At 41.0% G+C, this 25,407-nt stretch overlaps 1 protein-coding gene across 2 annotated transcripts in view; it reads right to left on the reverse strand.

Moving 5' to 3' along the window:
- Positions 1–8,975: 8,975 nt before the first annotated feature.
- The window catches only part of bms1 (BMS1 ribosome biogenesis factor), a 75,128-nt gene continuing 58,696 nt past the window's right edge, over positions 8,976–25,407 (reverse strand). For both annotated transcript variants that reach the window (XM_034193707.1, XM_034193706.1), the window contains exons 21-23: positions 14,105–14,280; positions 13,131–13,292; positions 8,976–9,331 (exon numbers count right to left, since the gene is read on the reverse strand). In XM_034193707.1, the coding sequence (XP_034049598.1) occupies positions 9,104–9,331; positions 13,131–13,292; positions 14,105–14,280 (566 nt within the window). In that variant the 3' untranslated portion in view covers positions 8,976–9,103. The remainder of the gene's footprint in view (positions 9,332–13,130; positions 13,293–14,104; positions 14,281–25,407) is intronic.

The following is a 25,407-nucleotide window of genomic DNA, read 5'->3' on the forward strand; positions in this document are numbered from 1 at the left end:
GAAGAGTCATACAGTTCAATAAGTTAAAGTCACTCAAGCGAACCGAAGCTTCACGATTCCACGAGTCTGAAGCTTTTACAACTTCGGCTCCAATCGATACCATTCTAACAAAAGATTAAGAAAAATGCAATGGTGTGGCTTTTATTTATGCAAATCGAGAAAGACTTTCGTAACCAGTTTATACATAATAAATATATTTTAAAACACATTTGTGTAATAAATGAGTCAAACTTGTTTTGACAGTTTGTGGTGCGCGTGTATACTGAGGTTTACGGTAATACCAGCGCACTTTCAATCAAAAACGAATTTTTTACAGCATTAATGCGGATTTTAAATATAATTTTTATATATTATAGTATTAATCCACAAACCAGTCCTGACGATTCGCTGAAAACATGTTTTCCCGTCATAAATGTAAAGAAAACATGACGCGGTGCGCGTGTACAGCTGTGCACGTGGCCGAAATTTCTGAAATCAACAGAGGGTCAAATAAAGTATACCGACAGGTTTAAACTTCCACAAACGGAGACTTAGTGTGGTTTATTTATCTGGACGCGAAACCAAAGTGCAAAAAAAGCAGTTAGAAACGTGTTTAAATTGCATCATTTTTGTGACCAAAACGAGCTTGTTCACTGCCTGAGCTAGTGACACGCGTGAGAGTGTGAAGCCAAGGCCACGCCCCCCGGTTCACCTGGCTGCTAGAGGTGGGCGATAACAGGAATTTTGGTATTGATCCGATACCAAGTAAATACAGGCCCAGTATCGCTGATTTCGATACGATACTTTTTCGTATTTAAGCTTCATAGATCCAAAGGATCCAAAAGACCTAGGATAGAATTTCGCCAAATATTGTACGTGACAACAAAATACTTTATCACAATCAACATTTTTGCTTAAAAAAATATCACTCAACACAACTTAGGTGCCAGGCTGAGCCAACCTGCATGGCTGTTGGCTGGTGCCGCTGAGCCACGTGATGGCACAACAACAAAAGACCAGAGGGGGGAGGGTGCGCTGCTCCGTGTTGTGTGACACAGCGCAGCGCTGCTCTTACAGAGTAGACTTTGATGAATCTGCGTGCACAGCAGTCAGTGTGTGCGGGAGAGAAAAAAAGCTTGATTATCGATCTTTTTACATGAGGATCGTTCAATATCGATACCAGCGTTGGTATCAATATTATCAATATTAGGATCGATCCGTCCACCTCTAGTGGCTGCAGCAGGTACTTTGAGATTGGGGATGAATCAGTTGTTTGCTTGAGTGGTTGCCATCCAGGACAAAGGTGGTTCCATTGTGTGGTGGATGTAGTAATACCTGGTACCACATCCATCCAAACCTGACATTTCCACACAGTTCAGATACTTTATTTGGGAAAGCTATTCTAAAACCATTCCGTTAGCTTAATGTTGGCCTAATGCTATCAGCTTCACAGCTTTGACTTGCGATTGGTTCATGATCCTGCTGGAACCCCTGGTTATGTCCAAAGTTCAACTGTACAGCTGATGGTCTGAGGTAGTCTTTTGTCTTTGACTTTCTACTGTGCACCTGTTCCACTGCATGAACCAGCTCTCCGGTCTCAGGAACCAGACTCTCAGTACATGGCCACAGCAAACTGTGTCCCAGTCGGTCCTTAGTGGTTCCTGAACAAATCACTTTCCTGTTAGCTCAGGGGTACAGTTCGAGTAGTCTTCCAGACCTCGGAGAAGTGGCTCCATCTCCCAAGACCTTGTACAGTTCTTTAACTGATGACTTTAGAATCTACAGTTATTGAGAAATCACTCAAAGACACATTCCTGACTGGAAGAAACCTACAGTCAGATTAGCTACAAATGAGGGCAACAAGCAGCCGGTGTTTGGTGACTGAAGGGTGTGGTTACTTGGTGCTGTTGTGCACAACCTGATGCAGGACTCCAATAAGTGACACCATGACGTCTCACAACTTCAATGATGCACTGTGAACGGAGCTCGCCGTCTTGATGTGGAACCCCCTGGACAACTGTGCGCGAACTGGATCAAGGATTTGCTTTAATGATCGTTCAGCAGCAGTGACCAAGAAAGACGTCTGAAGTCAAACAGCAGAGAAAAAGGCTGAACATTCAATAACTGCTGTATCTCATAATGTTTAAGGTCTCAGTGACCCTGGGATACTGTTGATCAGCAAGATATCAACATGTAGACATGGATTCACTTCCCAGTACCTGTCTGTGTCCTTGGCTAACACTTCACCCAGCTGTACATGGATACGAGTCTTGGCTGGGAGAGTAACCTGTGATGTACTGGTGTCCCAACGAGGGCGAATAGAATGCTGTCACCCGGTTCTTCAGTAATAGTGCAGCAGATAACTGAAACAATCCTTCACATGGTGATAGAAGTATCAGATTTGGCATGAAGGTTATTCATAAATCAGTGTTTGAGAAAAAAGTGCTGGCCACGTGAAAATCCAATATGACGGCCAGGTAGGGGTCAATGAAGAATGACACAGGGGTCAAAATTTAAAAATGCTCCAATCACATTGAAAGCTATACCAAATTCTGTGTCTGATCACAGAGATTCCAAAAAGGTATAGTTTGGACTATCTATGACTGAATGTTCTGGAGTTATGGGGTAAAAACAGCAAGAATGGTAAGAAAGGTCAGTTTCAGTTTGTACAGGAGTCAAAAGTTAAAGTTGCTCCAATTTTGGTAGAAAGTGGTACAAATTATTGGTTGAACTAATAGGATTAAAAAATGGAATAGTTTTGACTGTGTTGAATGCTCCGTTTGCAGAGTAAATGTCAAACAATGTTGACATACATTGGATTCTATGGCATATGATGTATATTACCCTGTAATGTGACAACTACGCATGACACATGGTGCAAACTATTCCTTTTTAAACCCCTATTTACTCAACCAATAATTTACATCACATTTTACAAAAATTGGAGGAACTTTAACTTTTGACTCCTGTACAAACTGAAACTGACCTTTGTCACCATTTTTGCTGTTTTTACCTCATAACTCCATAACATTCAGTCATAGATAGTCCAAACTATACATTTTTGGAATATTTATGATCAGACAAATAATGTGTTATACTCTTCAATATGACTGGAGCATTTTTAAATTTTGATCCCTGTGTAATTCTTCATTGACCCCTACCTGGCCACCATATTGGATTTTCAAGTGGCCAGCGCTTTTTTCTCAAACACTGATTTATGAAGAACATTCATGCCAAATCTGATGCTTGTATGACCAAGTGAGCAATTCCGACCAAAAGTCATACTTATCTACTCCACTATAACGAAAGATAGAGCCGCCATACACATGCTAAGCGAGGACTATAGCATGGTTGACATTTAGTTAATTCATGTGAAAGAGAATACACTTTTTTTTTCCAACTGTCACAAAACCTACTCGAGAATCGATATGTTCTTGAAATCAAATAATATAACCAAGCAAGTTGTACACTGTAAAATTAATACAATTGCCTTGCCTGATCATGCTTCTGTAGAACTGGGAATTGATGTACACAATGATAGTGAAAGAAAGAGTAGATGGAGACTTAACACGTCATTATTATTCAATGAGACTTTTAAATTATCAACAGAGGAAGAGTTACAATCTTTCTCTGAAATAAATACAGGTAGTACAAAAAGAAGATCATTTGAATGGGAAGCTTCAAAAGCTTATATTTGTGGGAAAATCAGACTCTGCCTCCAAAAAGAAGGAGGACATGAATAAAATAAAACAATTGGAAGCTAAAGTTAGAATAGAAGAAAGAGAATTGGAAGATTGTTTATCAAACCGGTTATACCAAGACATCTGTAAACATAAATTTGAACTTAATCAAATCTATAATAAGAAAGTACAATATGCCTTATTTAGGTTGGGAACATCCTTCTATGAAGAAGGGGAAAAACTGGCAAATTGCTTGCCAAACAGTTAAAACAATGCAATTCTAGTAATTTAATACGAGCAATTAAAAAAGGTAATGCAACTGTGACTGATAAGGAAATAAATGCAGTGTTGGAAAAATACTATGAGGATTTACATTCCCCAGAAGTGCATTCCAATCCTAAAGAACTAACAGATTTTTTTTTTTTTTACTAAAGTGTACTTGCCTAAACTGTCATTAGATCAAGCAAGGAAATGAAATGGCCCCATTACAGACACTGAAATAAAAAACTCTATATTGGGTACGAAGAATGGGAAGTCGCCTGGGTTTGAAGGTTTCCCATTGAATATTATAAAAAATATATTGACATCCTGGTCCCAGTGTTGAAAGAGGTATATCACGAAGCACTTGCCTTACAGTCTCTTCCCCCAACCTTTGATGAGGCCTTAATAATAGTAATAGCAAAGAAAGATAGAGATCAGCTATAACCCACTAATTACTGCCCTATCAGTCTTCTTAATGTGGACTGTAAGATTCTGACAAAAATTTTAGCAACTCGCTTAGAGAAAGTCTCGCCACATATAATACACCCAGATCAAGTGGGATTTATTAAAAATAGATCATCAACTGATAATATGAGAAGACTGCTACATTTAATCACTCTAAATCAAGAAAAAAAACAGTCCAATTGTAGCCCTCTCCCTTGATGCGGTGAAGGCTTTTGACCGAGTTCAGTGGGAGTTCTTGTTTTTCAACCTTGTTCGTTACCTGGTTCAAAATGCCTTACAGCAGTCCTTAAGCTTCAGTAATAACAAATGGTATTATGTCACCCTTCTTTGATCTAGTGAAAACAGCCACGTGGCAAGGATGCCCTCTGTTGCCCCTTTTGTTCAATATCTCCTTAGAGTCATTGGCTATCAGCATTAGAGGAAATTCAAATATTTGGGGTGTGGAGGGGGGTGGGGAACAACAAACTACTACTCTATGCAGATGATATATTGGTCTTATTAAAAGATCTACACCTCACTTAACGAATACAATTCAATCCTATTCTACTGCGTCAGGTTACAAATGAAACTGGAAAAAATCAGAGTCTATGCCAATATCTGGGCATAGTAGTGGAAATTTAATGACTCAATTTGGTTTTAAATAGGTTCCAAAGGGAATTAAATATTTGGGAATTAAATTTAGTTGGGAGGTGGAAGAAATGTCAGCATTAAAGTTTGAGCCAATTTTGCAAAAAATTCAAACTAATCTGGATAAGTGGGAAAAAATTAAGATGACATTATGTGGCAAAGTGAATGTAATAAAGATGGTGGTCTCACCACAATTTAACTATACTCTTATGATGCTACCAGTGACAGTACCACCAACAATATTCAGTCAATATGAGACATTGGTTAACATTTCCTCTGGTAAGGAATAAAGCCTAGAATTAAAATGACCAAATTATGTTAATCAAAGGACAAGGGAGGGCTTGGTCTACCTGACCCTATGCTGTACTATAACTCTTTTGAGATGGCAAAAATTGCCATTCACTGGACCAAAAGTGATCATTTAGACTGGGCTGTAATTGAATAGTCCTTGTACTCCCCATTCACACCCATAGAATACCTCTCCCAGAAATCAGGCAACGTCTCCAACCCTATTAAGCTACACTCCAAAGAAGTCTGGATGAAAATGCATAAACTCCTTAAACTATCACATTATAAACAGTCATATTCCTCTCTTGGGCAAAACCCGGCCATTTGTATTGGAAGGATACCAGTCTATTGGAAGAGTTGGCACAATCAAAAATTATGTACACTTGATAACTTGTATGAAAATGAAGTGTTCATGTCTTTTGATGATTTACTGAAAAAAAATATCATCTTTGGGGGAAGGGACACTTCTGGAAATATCTCCAGATAAGGAACTGTGTCATGTCATTGCCTCCACAAAATAAGGACAACTGCATCCTGGACTATCTGGTCTTGCCACCATGTCTTCATTGAGCCTTTATATTCTACCAAAGAATCAGCTCCACACTCGGTCGTGGCTGTAAAAATTTAAAGGTCTTATGAGAAAAGGACATTGGATGTGTGTTTCAGGATAAGGAATGGAGAAGAATTGTTATGAAGAGTGAAAAATTTATAAGAGAATGTAAAGGAAAATGTGCACAATATAAGATTATACACAGACAATATTGGACTCCTGTACATCTGAATAGAATGGGTCTTATGAACAACTCATTATGCTGGAAATGTCAAAAAGATATCGGCACTCTGATGCACCATTTATGGGAATGTCGAGTCATTAATCATTTCTGGTCAGATATTTTAAGTGTAGTGAGTGATTAAGTGACTGGTTAGAAAGAGTTGTGCCAACTTGTCCAAGATTATGTTTACTGGGTGATGAACAACAAATAGGAAACATATCAAGGGATAAATGTTCTGTTATTATGGCTTCTACAGTGATTCGAAAACAATGGAAATCTTCCAAAGCCCTACACATTAAGGAATGGGTAAACATGATGATTAGCATCATACAGTACTGTTCAGAATAATAGTAGTGCTATGTGACTAAAAAGATTAATCCAGGTTTTGAGTATATTTCTTATTGTTACATGGGAAACAATGTACCAGTAGATTCAGTAGATTCTCACAAATCCAACAAGACCAAGCATTCATGATATGCACACTCTTAAGACTATGAAATTGGGCTATTAGTAAAAAAAAAAAAAAAAAAAAAAAAAAAAAGTAGAAAAGGGGGTGTTCACAATAATAGTAGTGTGGCATTCAGTCAGTGAGTTTTGTTAATTTTGTGGAACAACAAGGTGTAAATCAGGTGTCCCCTATTTAAGAATGAAGCCAGCACCTGTTGAACATGCTTTTCTCTTTGAAAGCCTGAGGAAAATGGGACGTTAAAAGACATTGGTCAGAAGAACAGTGTAGTTTGATTAAAAAGTTGATTGGAGAGGGGAAAACCTATACGCAGGTGCAAAAAAAATTATAGGCTGTTCATCTACAATGATCTCCAATACTTTAAAATGGACAAAAAACAAAACAAAAGAGATGCATGGAAGAAAACAGAAAACAACCATCAAAATGGATAGAAGAATAACCAGAATGGCAAAGGCTCACCATTGATCAGCTCCAGGATTATCAAAGACAGTCTGGAGTTACCTGTAAGTGCTGTGACAGTTAGAAGACGCCTGTGTGAAGCTAATTTATTTGCAAGAATCCCCCGTAAAGTCCCTCTGTTAAATAAAAGACATGTGCAGAAGAGGTTACAATTTGCCAAAGAACACATCAACTGGCTTAAAGAGAAACGGAGGAATATTTTGTGGACTGATGAGAGTAAAATTGTTCTTTTTGGGTCCAAGGGCCGCAGACAGTTTGTGAGACGACTCCCAAACTCTGAATTCAAGCCACAGTTCACAGTGAAGACAGTGAAGCATGGTGGTGCAAGCATCATGATATGGGCATGTTTCTCCTACTATGGTGTTGGGCCTATATATCGCATACCAGGTATCATGGATCAGTTTGGATATGTCAAAATACTTGAAGAGGTCATGTTGCCTTATGCTGAAGTGGACATGCCCTTGAAATGGGTGTTTCAACAAGACAATGACCCCAAGACCACTAGTAAACAAGCAAAATCTTGGTTCCAAACCAACAAAGTTAATGCCTCGCAGATGTGAAGAAATCATGAAAAACTGTGGTTATACAAACAAATACTAGTTTAGTGATTCACAGGATTGCTAAAAAAGCAGTTTGAGCATAATAATTTTGTTTGTAGCGTCAACAGCCGATACTACTATTATTGTGAACACCCTCTTTTCTACTTTTTTTTTTTACTAATAGCCCAATTTCATAGCCTTAAGAGTGTTGAATGCTTGGTCTTGTTGGATTTGTGAGAATCTACTGGTACCTTGTTTCCCATATAATAAGAAATATACTCAAACCCTGGATTAGTCTTTTTAGTCACATAGCACTATTATTATTATGAACACTACTGTATGAGTGCATGCTTTATAAATTGAAAAATAGAAATAGTAACAACCTCTCAGTATGGGAATCCTTTTGGTCTTTTGTTTCTGTTAACTGTAATTCTCCTGTCACCTGTCAGCTAGCCAAATTATGTGATGTAAGGTCAAGGATTTTGCCATGTTCCAAGTTTCACGGTACAGTTTCAAACAGCAATTTCAGAGTCACAGTTCAATTCAAATCATGGTTTCACGGTACAGTTTCAAACTGCACTTTCAGAGTCACCGTACTGTTCAAATCAGTTTCAAGGTCATGGTACTCTTCCAAACTGCGGTTTCAGAGTCACAGTACAATTCAAATCATGGTTTCGTGGTCACGATACAGTTACAAACTGCACTTTCAAAAATCACAGTAAAGTTCAAATCAGTTTCATGGTATGGTTTCAAACTGCCGTTTCAGAGTCACAGTACAGTTCAAATCAGTTTCACTGTATGGTTTCAAACTGCCATTTCAAGGCTAAATTAAAATGAAGAATATTGTGGTTTTTCGGTTTCGGGTATGGTTCTTGATCCGTGTGTCCGTATTGAGGTTTCCTGTGTTCTGACCACTTCATAACACTGGACTCTGATCCGCCTACACGTGTCTGACCTGCTCCGTCTGTGACCCTGCGCTGTTTTTGACTCTGTCCACTTGTTTTTGGCCTTTGACCTTAAACCTGTTGCTGTTTGTGCACTTGGGTTCATGGAGTTTCTCGCTCAGACGTGCCGCTGAAGGGGGGTGCGGGATTGGTCAGGTATCAAACAGAGAAATGACAAAGTGTGAATGATGGTGAGTTTTGCATAAAGGATGGAAATGACTGGGGTGACGATGGGTTTTATTAAAGAGGAGCACAGGCTGAAATCAGAGTGGAATGAAGAGTGTTCAGAACAACCAACCTCAAAGAACACCGCCCCCCCCCAAAAAAAAAACAGAAAAAAAAAAAAAAAAAAAAACTGGATTTCACTTCAAATAAAGGTTGAATTACAAATAAATACAATTGATGCCACTTTTTAGTTCCTTTTTAATTTTTTTAAAAAGCTGTTTTTTTAGTTTTCTTTTGACATTATTTTCATTATCAATACGTTTAAAAATCAAATGAGATGCCAGTTCAAAAAGTTGACCATCAGATGTTTAAAATATACTGTAATATGGATTATAATCCATATCATCGCCCTCTAGTGGTCAACAGGTGTGTCTCTTCCAAGTCCAAAGGAGAGGCGCTAGTCCTCCTGTGGCGCCCCCTTCAGGCTGGACCTGTGCTTCTTCTGCTCCATCTGGCCCATGACTCGGTAGAGTTTCTTACGGAGCTCCTTCTGCCTCCTCCCCTTGGCCTCCTCTTCCTTCTCCTTCTGCTGCAGGAACTCCTTGTGTTTGGTGTGTTGGACCTTGTTGGCCTTCTTGGTCTTGTTGTTGTGAACTGTGCTCAGAACGCGCAGCAGCGCCGCCAGCTGGAGGAAAAGACACAGTCATGAAGACGCTCATCACAAGAAATAACTTCAGACCACCTTACATTTAACTGAGGACCATATCAGCACGAGGACAACACCCCCCCCAACCCCCAAAAAAAAGTCTGCAGAGGGAAAGTGAGGTCTAAAAACCAACAGCTATTTTGTTGGAGATTTTTGTGGGCAGTGAAGCTCAGCGATGTAATTTTTTTGACACGCTCTGAGATACATCCTGACACCAACATTCAGTGAACAAGGTCAGCTCCAAATCAACGAAAAATAAAACAATAAAAAGGTCAGAGAAATATGGCCAAATGTTTGATAAAATCTTGGTGTTTGTACGTCTCACAGACTCACTGACAGAAAACACTGATCACATCTGCAGGTGTCATCAATCTGTAGCTCACATCTGTTCATCTCAAGGAAATACAGGCCAAACGTTCCTGAAATGTTTCTACTGGCATCACTCAGTGTCTTTTAGAACATAATGTTTCATCTGTGACAGATGTGAACACAAAGATGTGATAAAATATTTGACAGTATTCACAGTCCCTCCATTCTGAGCAGTAACAGGTGTCATCATAAACACATACTATATGCTAACATTATCCTGAAAACTCACCCTCATCACATAATGCAATGTTAACAGGCTTACGTTCGCGTGAAAACCTGCTAATGAGCTAATGCTAGAATGAAAACATGCAAGCATCACATCATGCAATCCTAATGTCAACAAGAATACTCATTACCAGGCTAACCTTAGCATAAAAACTCGCTAGCATCACATAATAACATACTGTGTCTGTGGAGCTCTTTCTTGGCCTGAAACCATTTTACTGCTCACAGATCTTCAGCTGTTTTCTAAACCTAGCTTCTACTACTCTTTCCCATAACATCACGCTGTGGCTGATCAGTTTAATGCCTCTGTAGCTACTGCAGCTCTGCACATCTAATCTATCAATCAATATTAGAAATTTTACACTCTTCTATGACCCTCCCAGACATGTAGTGGTCATTCTGAACATACTGAATTCCTTGGAAAATCTGTAGCTGCTGCAGTTTAGAAAATACATTTAATTTGGTATTTGAACTAACACTCGGGATGAAAAAGGGCGTGGTCATTTTCAAGCTGTTTGTCCCAGACAGAGATTTTGGCACATACAGTAGTATTCAGAATAATAGTAGTACTATGTGACTAAAAAGATTAATCCAGGTTTTGAGTATACGAGGTCTCTTAGATAATAAACCGACCCTTTTATTTATTTTTTTAACTATATGGATTTGAATGACATGCGATTACACCAATCATGCTTGAACCCTCGTGCGCATGCGTGAGTTTTTTCACGCGTGTCGGTGACGTCATTTCCCTGTGGGCAGGCCTTGAGTGAGATGTGGTCCCGCCCTCTCGGCTGAATTCCTTTGTTTCACACGCTGCTCGAGACGGCGCGCGTTGCTTTATCAAATTTTTTTCTGGACCTGTGAGGAATATCCGAGTGGACACTATTCGAGAAATTAAGCTGGTTTTCTGTGAAAAGTTTAACGGCTGATGAGAGATTATGGGGTGTTTCTGTCGGTGTAAGGACTTCCCACGGAGCGGGACGTCCTGCAGCGCTTCCAGGCGCTGTCGTCGGCCTGTTTCGAGCTGAAAACATCCTAATTTAAGGCTTAATTCACCCAGGACATCGTGAGAGAACAGAGAAGATTCAGAAGAGGCCGGCATGACGAATTTATGCGGACATTCCACTGTTTAAGGACGTTTTTTAATGAAAGATGTGTGCGCAAATTCGCCGAGTCGTTTCCGTGACGACTCGGCAAATCTGTGTGCGCCGCGACAGGAAAAACACCTCCGTGTTGAAAACCATTTGTAGAATTCAGGCGGCTTTTAATGGCTTTCAACAAGTGAGTAACTGAGAAATTGTTTAACAGCTTGGGCATGTTCCAACTTGCCCGTTAAGATTTCCAACGGAGGTGTTTTTCCTGCCGCGACCCCCCGCGGTCGGGTCCAGCCCGACATGCGACTCTGCCCGCACGTTCTTTCATTACAAAATGACCGTTAACAATGGAATGTCCGAATAAACTCCTCATGCCGACTTCTTCTGAAAGTTCTCTGTTCTCTGACGACTTACTACGTCAACAGAGCCTGAAATGTGGAAGTTTTCAACTTGAAACGGCGAGATGCTGCCGCCTCGAAGCGCAGATCGCCGTCAGGCGCCGTGGACCGTCTTAAAGCGACACTACCAGACCAAAATCTCTCATCAGCCGTTAAAATTTTTACCGAAAACCAGCTGAATTTATTGAATGGTGTCCACTCAGTTGTGCCTTACAGTTTTGAAAAAATTTTGATCAAACAAAGCAACAGTCTCTGAGCCATTCCTAAACAATGAAAAAAATTGACGAGCGGGTGGACGACTCCTCACTCAAAGACTGCCCACAGGCGAATGACGTAACCGACAGGCGTGAAAAAACTCTCGCATGCCCACGAGGGTTCAAGCATGTCTGATGTAATCACACGTGATTCAAATCCATATGGTTTTTGAAAAAAATAATAAGGTCGGATACTTTTCTAATAGACCTCGTATTTCTTATTGTTACATGGGAAACAAGGTACCAGTAGATTCAGTAGATTCTCACAAATCCAACAAGACCAAGCATTCATGATATGCACACTCTTAAGGCTATGAAATTGGCCTATTAGTAAAAAAAGTAGAAAAGGGGGTGTTCACAATAATAGTAGCATCTGCTGTTGACGCTACAAACTCAAAACTATTATGTTCAAACTGCTTTTTTAGCAATCCTGTGAATCACTAAACTGGTATTTAGTTGTATAACCACAGTTTTTCATGACTTCTCCACATCTGCGAGGCATTAATTTTCATAGCCTTAAGAGTGTGCATATCATGAATGCTTGGTCTTGTTGGATTTGTGAGAATCTACTGAATCTACTGGTACCTTGTTTCCCATGTAACAATAAGAAATATACTCAAAACCTGGATTAATCTTTTTAGTCACATAGCACTACTATTATTCTGAACACTACTGTATCACAAGTTGTTCACTGGGGTTATTAGTCTAGAACAGTTGAGTTATCCTCTCTAAATAATCTAAATGATGTGCACAAATGTCACAGCTGGGTCCTCTACTACTGGACCGACTGCCTTTCTACTCTTCATCCTCGTCATAGCTGCCCTCACGTCATCCTTGCTAGTTCGGATCACTTCCTGATTTACTCTCTCCACATCATCCAGCATTTTATCTCTCTATTTTCTTCATTCAACAGTTCCTCAAAATATTCCCTCCACCTTCTCAACACACTCTCCTTGTGCATGTCAACACATTACCATGCACATCCTTTACCACCCTAACCTACTACACAACCTTTCCAACAATTGATACGAGTCCTGTTCTCCTTCCTTAGTGTTTATCTTCACGTACATCACACTATATGCCTCTTCCACTTCTCTTTTCACCTGATGCCACATCTCCTTGTACCCCTGTCTACTTTCTTCATCCCTCTGACTATCTCAATTCTTTTTCACCAACTTCTTTCTCCTTATGCTTCCCTGAACATCATTCCACCACCAAGTCTCCTTGTCTTCCTTCCACTGTCCAGATGTCACACCCAATACCTTCCTGTCTGTCTCCCTCACCACATCTGCAGTACTTTTCCAGTTGTCCAAAATCAACCGTCACTGCCCATGCTTCCGAATTATACCGTGTGTATTTTAGTACCCAGCCCTCTGTGGGGCCCACATCTAATGACACTGGATTGACCTTAAAAAAATCATCTAGGAGGGTTCCTTACCTTCCTCTCATGGGGCTCCCTGATCACGCTGGGTCTCTGCAGATTTCGGGGGATCTTTCCTTTAGGTTCCTGATGCTTGGGTTTACTCTTGAAAGGTAAGGCCTTCTGCAGCTCCTTAGGAATGTGTAGAGGGTTGAAGTGCCTTGGGACACGCACCACTTCCTGGAAATGAATAGGATTGAAATTAACAACCTGATTTGGGCTTAAGTGCACTGTCTTTAACAACTGGCCGGTGAGAGAACTACTGAGGCAAATTATTTTGCACAGTACGGAAAAGATGAAATGTGATGTTTTATTACATTACAGACAGACAGACAGATATAAATATAAGGAAAATGTGTACCAACTTATCGCATTTAAAGATTTATTTTTGGAAATAATTCTGTTATGTCAGGTCAGGGAGCACACAGTGCTGTGCTGCGTTACCGCCTACACAACCACAATACCCGAATTTGAAACTCGATACAGATATCCAGGAAAATAATTGATGCTCAATATTGTTTCCAACACCACGGAGGGGAAAAAGACAAAATACTGAGGCATGTTAAAAAAACTATTAGAAATATACATAAAATCACATCACTGGCAACACTATTTCTGAGTTGTCTGATATTGTGCAAAACAAAAATACAATAACAATTTTGAGGTTTACGAGATATTGCGTGGCACATTTTATATTGCATATATTTATATTTTAGATGCAGTCGTCAGAATTTCAGGCACCCCGATTTTTTTTGAAGTGCACGTTTTAAAATGTTCAGAAATAAAAGCAAACAAGCCAAATTTGTAAACAAATATTTGAGAGCTTTGTGTGTAACTGGAGGAGTCCAAAACAGCACCGTGGGTATCAATGAGTAACTAATCAGACAGTAACTTTGAGCATTGCTTGGTATTGGGGGGTGGGGGGATGACCCTACCCTACCCTGGATGATGAATGAATGAATGAATGACTAGATGCTGAAGGCTGAGTGTACCTTGTACAGTGAATCAGTGTTTGGGTTCTTGCGGATGCCCAGGTCACGTTTGAGCTGACCCAGGGTCCTCATCCCCCCCCATGTGTCCTTCTGGCCGATGGGCAGCAGCAGGGAGGTGACGGGGTTGTAGAGCCGAGGAACAGATACAGGATACCAGGAGCGGAGGAACACAATGTCTGCACAGACATGACAGGAAGAAAAAATGACACACAGACGCGATAAATGTCGCACAGAAATCATTAACAACAGTTGTATGTTTGCACCACAACACCAAGACAAAGACCTCATAGGTGAAAACACAGCAGGCAGTGAAGCTGGTTCTGATTCTACAGCCTTCGTACGTCTACGCCAAAACAAAAGCATTCTGAAAAACCAATTACTTATCTGCTCCATTACAATGTACTGGAAACATTAGTATATAATATTACGATACGATAATCCTTTAATAGTCCCACGACAGGGAAATTTATGATGTTACAGCAGCACAGACACAGAACAACAGTGCAAGTATGCAAAAACAAGGTAAAAGAAAAATAACTACCAAAATATGGAAGTCAAGTTCTGTGTGGAATAACAGTATTTATATAAAGGCTAAGTGGATCCTTGTCATTTGATTGGTGCTTTGTATGTCACATGACATGGATTATTCATCCCATTTGTGTTGCGTTGCATTTAGAGTGCAGTTTGGTTCCATTTAGAGTGAAAATTTGGTACCACACACACACACACAAATCCACTGCACTCTAAGCCGTCTGGATGCATGAAGAGCTGTTCAGTTGACAAGCTGAAAAGTTGACATGATTTCTGGCTGGACTGAGGAACTACACAGTCATTTTTTTCTTTTTTTTTATTCATTTCATTTTTTTCTCTATTTTAGCCGTTATATAAAAGAAAAAAAATTATGTTTTTACATTCTTTCAATGGAACGAATGTTTAATTACATGAAAGCTGGAATAAACTATTCAAAGAGACAAAGCCGAGTTGAATGGTTTGATCCAGCTTTCACCTCATGAAATAGTCGCACTATTGACTCAAACATTCAGTACTTGTATAATATGAGCAAAGCATCGCAAAGCTCACTCATGGTACAGGGCGTCCTAAACAGGAAGTGCCAATTTTCAAATCCACAGTAAAACAGGAAATGTTCAAATTTCAAACCCTTCCTGGATTGACAGATGAGATCCCATGGAATCTCGCGGGAACTCAGTGGCAAGCTCACACTCAAACAGGAAGTGCCAATTTATCAGTCATAGTGAAACAGAAAGTGTTCAAATGTCAAACCCTTCCTGGCATGGGTGGAGCTAGAACGGAGGCTGGGATTTCACTGGACTCTTTTGAAATCTGACTGGACACAGATGATTGACATGTCATGGCACCACACGTCTGATTGAAAGAGCTGCATTTTCAAATCAGTGAGTCATATTGACTGCTAGGTTCCTCCTGCCCAGTAGTTAGTGCTGTATACCACAAAAAGTTCTAATCCACCTTAGTAGAAGAAGAAAAATGTTTGCTTCAGATTTGAACTGAACATGTCATTTGAACTGTGGACTTCTAATGACACCAAAGTTATATTGGTGAGTAAACGACCGTATTTTATGTCAGAAATGAGGTCCAGGTTGTTAAAAGCAGCATTTCTCCCTTAATTCGGGTTGCCTTATATACACATGTTTAAGCTAACAGACAGCAGCTGGTTCATACTCTGTTGGCTTATTAGTGCAGCAGATAACTGAAACAATCCTTCAAATGGTGATATAAGCATCAAATTCAGCACAAATACAGCTGGAGCAAAATTAATGGAGCAACTTTAACTTTTGACCCCAGTACAAACTGAAACTGACCTTTATCACCATTCTTGCTGCTTTTACCTCATAACTCCATAACAGTCACAGATTGTCCAAACTATACCTTTTGTGCAATCTTTATGATCAGACACATAATGTGGTGTAGTTTTCTATATGATTGGAGCATCTTTTAATTTAAGCCAGGGGTGGGCAACTTGTTCCAGAAAGGGCCAAGAGGGTGCAGGTTTTCTTTGCAGCCACTGATTCCACCAGGTGATTTCACTGATTAACTGATTCCATCTGCGCAAAGTGAGATTAATCAGTGAAATCAGCTGGTGGAGTCAGTGGCTGCAAAGAAAACCTGCACCTTCTTGGCCCTTTCTGGAACAAGTTGCCCACCCCTGATTTTGACCCCTGTGTAATTCTTCGATTGACCCCTACCTGGCTGCCTCTTGAAAATTCAAGTGGCCAATCAGTTTTTGTTTTTTTTAAAGAGTTCATGTCTATGGATTATTTGTGCCAAATTTGATGTTTGTATCACCATTTGCAGGATTCCACTCTAAATATTCTCTTATCTACTGCACTATATATGAGGTGTAAGATGTTACTCCTCAGTGTTTCGGAACACTTGGTATTTCATACATTTTAAATTGTTTATTTTATTTCAAATACATTTTTTTTCTAAAATTATCTTCCTTAACTCAAACTGAAAGCAAATCTCTACAACTTGATATAAGTGAATTAAAAATAAAAACTCCAGCTTCCTGATGAAGTGGTGTTGAGGAGGATTTTCTTAAAAAGAAGACCTGAAAGTTCAGCTACAATTTGACAGAAAGTACATTTGAGATGAAAGCCTAGATTTGATGTTTTGGTGAAAGAAACTTTTGCATTTCTTCATAATTGATGAAAATAAAGTCCAAGACATATTCAGTGACTTGGAAATGTTCATGTTTCCATCCCCTGACTTGTCTAAAGAAAACTGACAAGAACGCGGCTCAAGAATATGGACAGCATGTATATAAGTGGCATTTATATGGGGGGAGGGGGGCAAAAAAAGAAAAATACTTAAAAAGGTGGGGAGTATGGGGGCAGAGCCCCTCCACAAACTGAAAGGCAAAATAAGGAAAACGCTTAAAAAGGCGGGGGGCAGAGCTGAAAGGTTTTTGCCATGCTAATGCTTCCCTGAAGCATTTAATCAAAATAAAGTCTGAAGGACCTAAATGACATGGTGAAATGCTGATGAGCTTCACTCATTCATGTCCATGACATATGCATATTATACAGTAGAACAGATTACATGATATACAGGCAGAAAGAATGTTTCATAATATTGCATGAGTGGTCAAGTGATGTTGTACAGGAGTGTACAAGTATTATGCAGAATGTGTAGTATTACTGCAAATGGCTGAGAAATTGTTACTGTAATGATATTAATGATCTGAGTGGTCAACTGGGAACAGTGCTGGTTGTGGAGTCTGACAGCAGCAGGAAGGAAGGACCTGCGGTGTCGCTCCTTCTCCCACTTTTGGTAGAGCAGCCTGTCACTGAAGGAACTTTCCAGTGCAGTCAGGGTGTCACTCAAGGGGTGGGAGGCGTTCTCCAGCAGAGACGACAGCTTGGCCATCATCCTCCTCCAGGGGACTTCCCAGGACAGAGCTGGCCTTCCTAATCGCTTTGTCAAGTCTCCTCTTCTCAGCACTTGTGATACTGCTGCTCCAGCAGACCACTCTGTAAAAAAATGGCTGATGTCACTACAGAGTCAAAGAAGGTCCTCAGGAGTACCCCATGCACTCCAAAGGACCTGAGTAACCGCAGCAGGTACAGTCTGCTCTGGCCTTTCTAAGGTGCAGTAATGTTGTTTGGCCAGTCTAGTTTATCATTTAGGTGAACACCCAGGTACTTGTAGGAGTCCACTACCTCAATATCAGAGTGTCTGTGCCTGCAGAAATCCACCATCAGCTCTTTGGTGTTCTATGCAATAGAAGAGGAGATGGTCTAGTGCTTAAGCATTAGGCTTGAGACCAGAGGATCCTCGGTTCAAATCCCAGCCTGACTGGAAAATCACTAAGGGCCCTTGGGCAAGGTCCTTAAACCCCTAGTTGCTCCCAGTGTGTAGTGAGTACCTTGTATGGCAGTATCCTCACATTGGGGTGAATGTGAGGCATTATTTGTAAAGCACTTTGAGTGTCTCATGCAGGTGGAAAAGCACTTTATAAATGCAGTCCATTTACCTGCATTAATGTGGAGGCAGTTCCACTGACACAATCCACAAAGTCTTGGGTCACCCCTCTGTAGACGAGAATGACAGAGAACTTTTGTAGGTGACAGTTGACAGAGCTGTACGTGAAGTCTTCAGTGTACAGGGTGAAAGGGAGCCAAGACAGTTCCTTGCGGAGCCCCCTTGCTACAGATGGCCATGTTCAGAGCCCTCACATACTGTGGTCATTATATGAGGTAGTCCAAGATCCAAGATGAGAGGTGGGGGTCCACACCTGTGATCTGCAGCTTGTCCCTCAGAAGCATCAGCTGTATTGCATTGAAAGCACTGGAGAAATCAAAAAACATAATTCTCACAGAGCTCCCAGGCTTTTCCAGGTGAGAGAGAGCTCTATGTTGGAGGTAGATAACAGCATTGTCCACTCTGATGCCAGGCTGGTATGCAAACTGAAGTGGATCCACTGATGATTTCACCAGGGGGCGGAGTTGTCCAAGGACCACCTTCTTCCAGGGTCTTCATCAGATGTGATGTCAATGCCACCGGCCTGAAGCAGCTGAAGTCATCCAGGTGTGGCGACATTTTCTTCTGAACCAGTACCACACAGTAAGAATAGTTCCATCTGAATGAATATATTTTGGATGAATGACCACTGCTATCAGCCTCCACAGATTTAGGTCAAGCCCCATTGTACACACATGAAGGTGCATCAACAAAGTATTGAGCAAAGGGTGTGAATACTTATGTACATGTGATTTATTAGTTTTTTATTTTTAATAAATTTACAACAATCTAAATATATATATAACTTTTCCCCCGTTGTCATTATGCAGTATTGTGTGTAGAATTTTGAGGGAAAAAATTAATTTCATCCAATCAAACAATTTTACGAGTACAAACATTGTGAAGACAGACCACAGAGTACGTCCGTCGCACGCCAGGAAAACAAAAATAACTGTTCTTCTTTTGAGTTTATTGGTTGGTTTGCACACCAACACGGCGCATTACTGCCACCAACTGTTTGGGTGTGGAGCATTAATGGATTCTGATGTATGCCATCAAAAATAACCCAGAAACGTTCACCACATAAGTAAATACGTCTTACGTGGTGATTAAATGAGGCAGGTCCCGATTCAAGGTCAGGCGTTTAACCAAGGATGCATCTAAGCCTAACTGGTGCTGGGGATTCCCCGTAGATTGTTCGGCGCCTCCTGTAGCTAGTCCGTTACATACACATAATGGGTTTTGCCCTTTTAATAAATATAATGGGTTTTGCCCTTTTAATACATATAATGGATGAGGATCATCCATTAATACATCAGAAAGATGGCCCCTGAGAACAGCTGTTACAAGAATGCCTCAGGCAATGAAGACAGACAGTGATAAGGAAGAGGAGGAGGAGCTACGTAAGACCAAGCCCCTCCATGGGATGTACCATTGACAGAGAGAGAAAGTGGCTGACATCAAGAAGTCCTACCAGTGGCTAGAAAAGGCCAGTTTAAAGGACAGCACAGAGGCTCTGCTCATGGCAGCACAAGAACAAGCCCTAAGCACCAGATTCATAGAGGCAGGAGTCCACCACAGCCAACAGGACCCAAGTTACAGGCTGTGGACATGTGTCCCAGAGACAGTCCAGCACATAGTAGCAGGATGCAAGATGCAACTTGGGACAGTGTACACTGGGAGGCACAACCAAGTGTCAAGAATCATGTACAGGAACATCTGTGCTGCATACGGATTAGAAGTCCCCAAGTCCCGATGGGAGACGTCACCAAAGGTGGTTGAGAATGACAGGGCTCAGGTCCTGAGGGACTTCAAATTCCAGACAGGCAAGCAGCTGCTGGAAACTTTTGTAACATAATCTTTGTTGGCAATGACAGAGGTCAAACGTTTCCTGTAAGTCTTCACCAGCTTTGCATACACTGTAGCTGGTATTTTTGGTCCATTCCTCCATGCAGATCTCCTCTAGAGCAGTGATGTCTTGGGGCTGTCGCTGGGCAACATGGACTTTCAACTCCCTCAACAAATTTTCTATGGGGTTGACGTTTGGAGTCTGGCTTGGCCACTCCAGGACCTTGAAATGCTTTTTACAGAGCCACTCCTTCGTTGCTCGAGTGGTGTGTTTGGGATCATCGCCATGCTGGAAGACCCAGCCATGTTGCATCTTCAATGCTCTCACTGATGGAAGGAGGTTTTGGCTTAAAATCTCACGATACATGGCCCCGTTCATTCTTCCCTTAACACAGATCAGTCGTCCTGTCCCCTTTGCAGAAAAACAGCCCCGAAGCATGATGTTTCCAACCCCATGCTTCACAGTAGATATGCTGTTCTTGGAATGCAACTCAGCATTCTTCTTCCTCCAAACATGACTAGTTGAGTTTTTACTAAAAAGTTCTATTTTGGTTTTATCTAACCACATGATATTCTTCCAATCCACTTCTGGATCATCCATATGCTCTCTGGCAAACGTTTGACAGGCCTGGACATGTACTGGCTTAAGCAGGGGGACACGCCTGGCACTGCAGGATTTGAGTTCCTCTCTGCATAGTGTGTAGCCTTTGTTACTTTGGTCCCAGCTCTCTGCAGGTCATTCATCAGGTCCCTCCATGTAGTTCTGGGATTTTTGTTCATCGTTCATAATCATTTTGACCCCAAGGGATGAGATCTTGCATGGAGCCCCAGATCGAGGGAGATTATCAGTGGTCTTGTATGTCTTCCATTTTCTTACAATTGCTCCCACAGTTGATTTATTCACACCAATCAATCAATCAATCAATCAATTTTTTTATATAGCGCCAAATCACAACAAACAGTTGCCCCAAGGCGCTTTATATTGTAAGACAAGGCCATACAATAATTATGTAAAACCCAAACCCCAACGGTCAAAACGACCCCCTGTGAGCAAGTACTTGGCTACAGTGGGAAGGAAAAACTCCCTTTTAACAGGAAGAAACCTCCAGCAGAACCAGGCTCAGGGAGGGGCAGTCTTCTGCTGGGACTGGTTGGGGCTGAGGGAGAGAACCAGGAAAAAGACATGCTGTGGAGGGGAGCAGAGATCGATCACTAATGATTAAATGCAGAGTGGTGCATACAGAGCAAAAAGAGAAAGAAACAGTGCATCATGGGAACCCCCCAGCAGTCTACGTCTATAGCAGCATAACTAAGGGATGGTTCAGGGTCACCTGATCCAGCCCTAACTATAAGCTTTAGCAAAAAGGAAAGTTTTAAGCCTAATCTTAAAAGTAGAGAGGGTGTCTGTCTCCCTGATCTGAATTGGGAGCTGGTTCCACAGGAGAGGAGCCTGAAAGCTGAAGGCTCTGCCTCCCATTCTACTCTTACAAACCCTAGGAACTACAAGTAAGCCTGCAGTCTGAGAGCGAAGCGCTCTATTGGGGTGATATGGTACTACGAGGTCCCTAAGATAAGATGGGACCTGACTATTCAAAACCTTATAAGTAAGAAGAAGAATTTTAAATTCTATTCTAGAATTAACAGGAAGCCAATGAAGAGAGGCCAATATGGGTGAGATATGCTCTCTCCTTCTAGTCCCCGTCAGTACTCTAGCTGCAGCATTTTGAATTAACTGAAGGCTTTTTAGGGAATTTTTAGGACAACCTGATAATAATGAATTACAATAGTCCAGCCTAGAGGAAATAAATGCATGAATTAGTTTTTCAGCATCACTCTGAGACAAGACCTTTCTGATTTTAGAGATATTGCGTAAATGCAAAAAAGCAGTTTAATATGCGCTTTGAATGACATATCCTGATCAAAAATGACTCCAAGATTTCTCACAGTATTACTAGAGGTCAGGGTAATGCCATCCAGAGTAAGGATCTGGTTAGACACCATGTTTCTAAGATTTGTGGGGCCAAGTACAATAACTTCAGTTTTATCTGAGTTTAAAAGCAGGAAATTAGAGGTCATCCATGTCTTTATGTCTGTAAGACAATCCTGCAGTTTAGCTAATTGGTGTGTGTCCTCTGGCTTCATGGATAGATAAAGCTGGGTATCATCTGCGTAACAATGAAAATTTAAGCAATACTGTCTAATAATACTGCCTAAGGGAAGCATGTATAAAGTGAATAAAATTGGTCCTAGCACAGAACCTTGTGGAACTCCATAATTAACTTTAGTCTGTGAAGAAGATTCCCCATTTACATGAACAAATTGTAATCTATTAGACAAATATGATTCAAACCACCGCAGCGCAGTGCCTTTAATACCTATGGCATGCTCTAATCTCTGTAATAAAATTTTATGGTCAACAGTATCAAAAGCAGCACTGAGGTCTAACAGAACAAGCACAGAGATGAGTCCACTGTCCGAGGCCATAAGAAGATCATTTGTAACCTTCACTAATGCTGTTTCTGTACTATGATGAATTCTAAAACCTGACTGAAACTCTTCAAATAGACCATTCCTCTGCAGATGATCAGTTAGCTGTTTTACAACTACCCTTTCAAGAATTTTTGAGAGAAAAGGAAGGTTGGAGATTGGCCTATAATTAGCTAAGATAGCTGGGTCAAGTGATGGCTTTTTAAGTAATGGTTTAATTACTGCCACCTTAAAAGCCTGTGGTACATAGCAACTAACAAAGATAGATTGATCATATTTAAGATCGAAGCATTAAATAATGGTAGGGCTTCCTTGAGCAGCCAGGTAGGAATGGGGTCTAATAAACATGTTGATGGTTTGGATGAAGTAACTAATGAAAATAACTCAGACAGAACAATCGGAGAGAAAGAGTCTAACCAAATACCGGCATCACTGAAAGCAGCCAAAGATAACGATACGTCTTTGGGATGGTTATGAGTAATTTTTTCTCTAATAGTTAAAATTTTGTTAGCAAAGAAAGTCATGAAGTCATTACTAGTTAAAGTTAATGGAATACTCAGCTCAATAGAGCTCTGACTCTTTGTCAGCCTGGCTACAGTGCTGAAAAGAAACCTGGGGTTGTTCTTATTTTCTTCAATTAGTGATGAGTAGAAAGATGTCCTAGCTTTACGGAGGGCTTTTTTATAGAGCAACAGACTCTTTTTCCAGGCTAAGTGAAGATCTTCTAAATTAGTGAGACGCCATTTCCTCTCCAACTTACGGGTTATCTGCTTTAAGCTACGAGTTTGTGAGTTATACCACGGAGTCAGACACTCTCTTTTTCAGAGGAGCTACAGCATCCAAAGTTGTCTTCAATGAGGATGTAAAACTATTGACGAGATACTCTATCTCCCTTACAGAGTTTAGGTAGCTACTCTGCACTGTGTTGGTATATGGCATTAGAGAACATAAAGAAGGAATCATATCCTTAAACCTAGTTACAGCGCTTTCTGAAAGACTTCTAGTGTAATGAAACTTATTCCCCACTGCTGGGTAGTCCATCAGAGTAAATGTAAATGTTATTAAGAAATGATCAGACAGAAGGGAGTTTTCAGGGAATACTGTTAAGTCTTCTATTTCCATACCATAAGTCAGAACAAGATCTAAGATATGATTAAAGTGGTGGGTGGACTCATTTACTTTTTGAGCAAAGCCAATAGAGTCTAATAATAGATTAAATGCAGTGTTGAGGCTGTCATTCTCAGCATCTGTGTGGATGTTAAAATCGCCCACTATAATTATCTTATCTGAGCTAAGCACTAAGTCAGACAAAAGGTCTGAAAATTCACAGAGAAACTCACAGTAATGACCAGGTGGACGATAGATAATAACAAATAAAACTGGTTTTTGGGACTTCCAATTTGGATGGACAAGACTAAGAGACAAGCTTTCAAATGAATTAAAACGCTGTCTGGGTTTTTGATTAATTAATAAGCTGGAATGGAAGATTGCTGCTAATCCTCCGCCCCGGCCCGTGTTGACTCATTTAAACTAACATATTCATCCTGCTGTAACCAGGTTTCTGTTAGGCAGAATAAATCAATATGTTGATCAATTATTATATCATTTACCAACAGGGACTTAGAAGAGAGAGACCTAATGTTTAATAGACCACATTTAACTGTTTTAGTCTGTGGTGCAGTTGAAGGTGCTATATTATTTTTTCTTTTTGAATTTTTATGCTTAAATAGATTTTTGCTGGTTATTGGTAGTCTGGGAGCAGGCACCGTCTCTACGGGGATGGGGTAATGAGGGGATGGCAGGGGGAGAGAAGCTGCAGAGAGGTGTGTAAGACTACAACTCTGCTTCCTGGTCCCAACCCTGGATAGTCACGGTTTGGAGGATTTAAGAAAATTGGCCAGATTTCTAGAAATGAGAGCTGCTCCATCCAAAGTGGGATGGATGCCGTCTCTCCTCACAAGACCAGGTTTTCCCCAGAAGCTTTGCCAATTATCTATGAAGCCCACCTCATTTTTTGGACACCACTCAGACAGCCAGCAATTCAAGGAGAACATGCGGCTAAACATGTCACTCCCGGTCCGATTGGGGAGGGGCCCAGAGAAAACTACAGAGTCCGACATTGTTTTTGCAAAGTTACACACCGATTTAATGTTAATTTTAGTGACCTCCGATTGGCGTAACCGGGTGTCATTACTGCCGACGTGAATTACAATCTTACCAAATTTATGCTTAGCCTTAGCCAGCAGTTTCAAATTTCCTTCAATGTCGCCTGCTCTGGCACCCGGAAGACAATTGACTATGGTTGCTGGTGTCGCTAACTTCACATTTCTCAAAACAGAGTCGCCGATAACCAGAGTTTGATCCTCGGCGGGTGTGTCGTTGAGTGGGGAAAAACGGTTAGAGATGTGAACGGGTTGGCGGTGTACACGGGGCTTCTGTTTAGGGCTACGCTTCCTCCTCACAGTCACCCAGTCAGCCTGCTTTCCCGGCTGCTCGGGATCTGCCAGGGGGGAACTAACGGCGGCTAAGCTACCTTGGTCCGCACCGACTACAGGGGCCTGGCTAGCTGTAGAATTTTCCACGGTGCGGAGCCGAGTCTCCAATTCGCCCAGCCTGGCCTCCAAAGCTACGAATAAGCTACACTTATTACAAGTACCGTTACTGCTAAAGGAGGCCGAGGAATAACTAAACATTTCACACCCAGAGCAGAAAAGTGCGGGAGAGACAGGAGAAGCCGCCATGCTAAATCTGCTAAGAGCTAGTAGCTACGCTAAGCTAGCGGACTCCTAAAAACACGCCAAGTGAATAATGTGTAAATAATTTAGAGGTGATTCAGCAGAAGGAGTGCTTTAGTTAAGGCACGTAAAGATTACACTGGGAAACAAATCGTAATCTAGATAACTAGATCAATCTAACGCGCAGATTAAACAGCTAACAGACACAGAAAAACACCGCTGTGCTCCGGAACA

This window comes from Thalassophryne amazonica, chromosome 18 (genome assembly GCF_902500255.1).
Source record: "Thalassophryne amazonica chromosome 18, fThaAma1.1, whole genome shotgun sequence".
NCBI lineage: Eukaryota > Metazoa > Chordata > Actinopteri > Batrachoidiformes > Batrachoididae > Thalassophryne > Thalassophryne amazonica.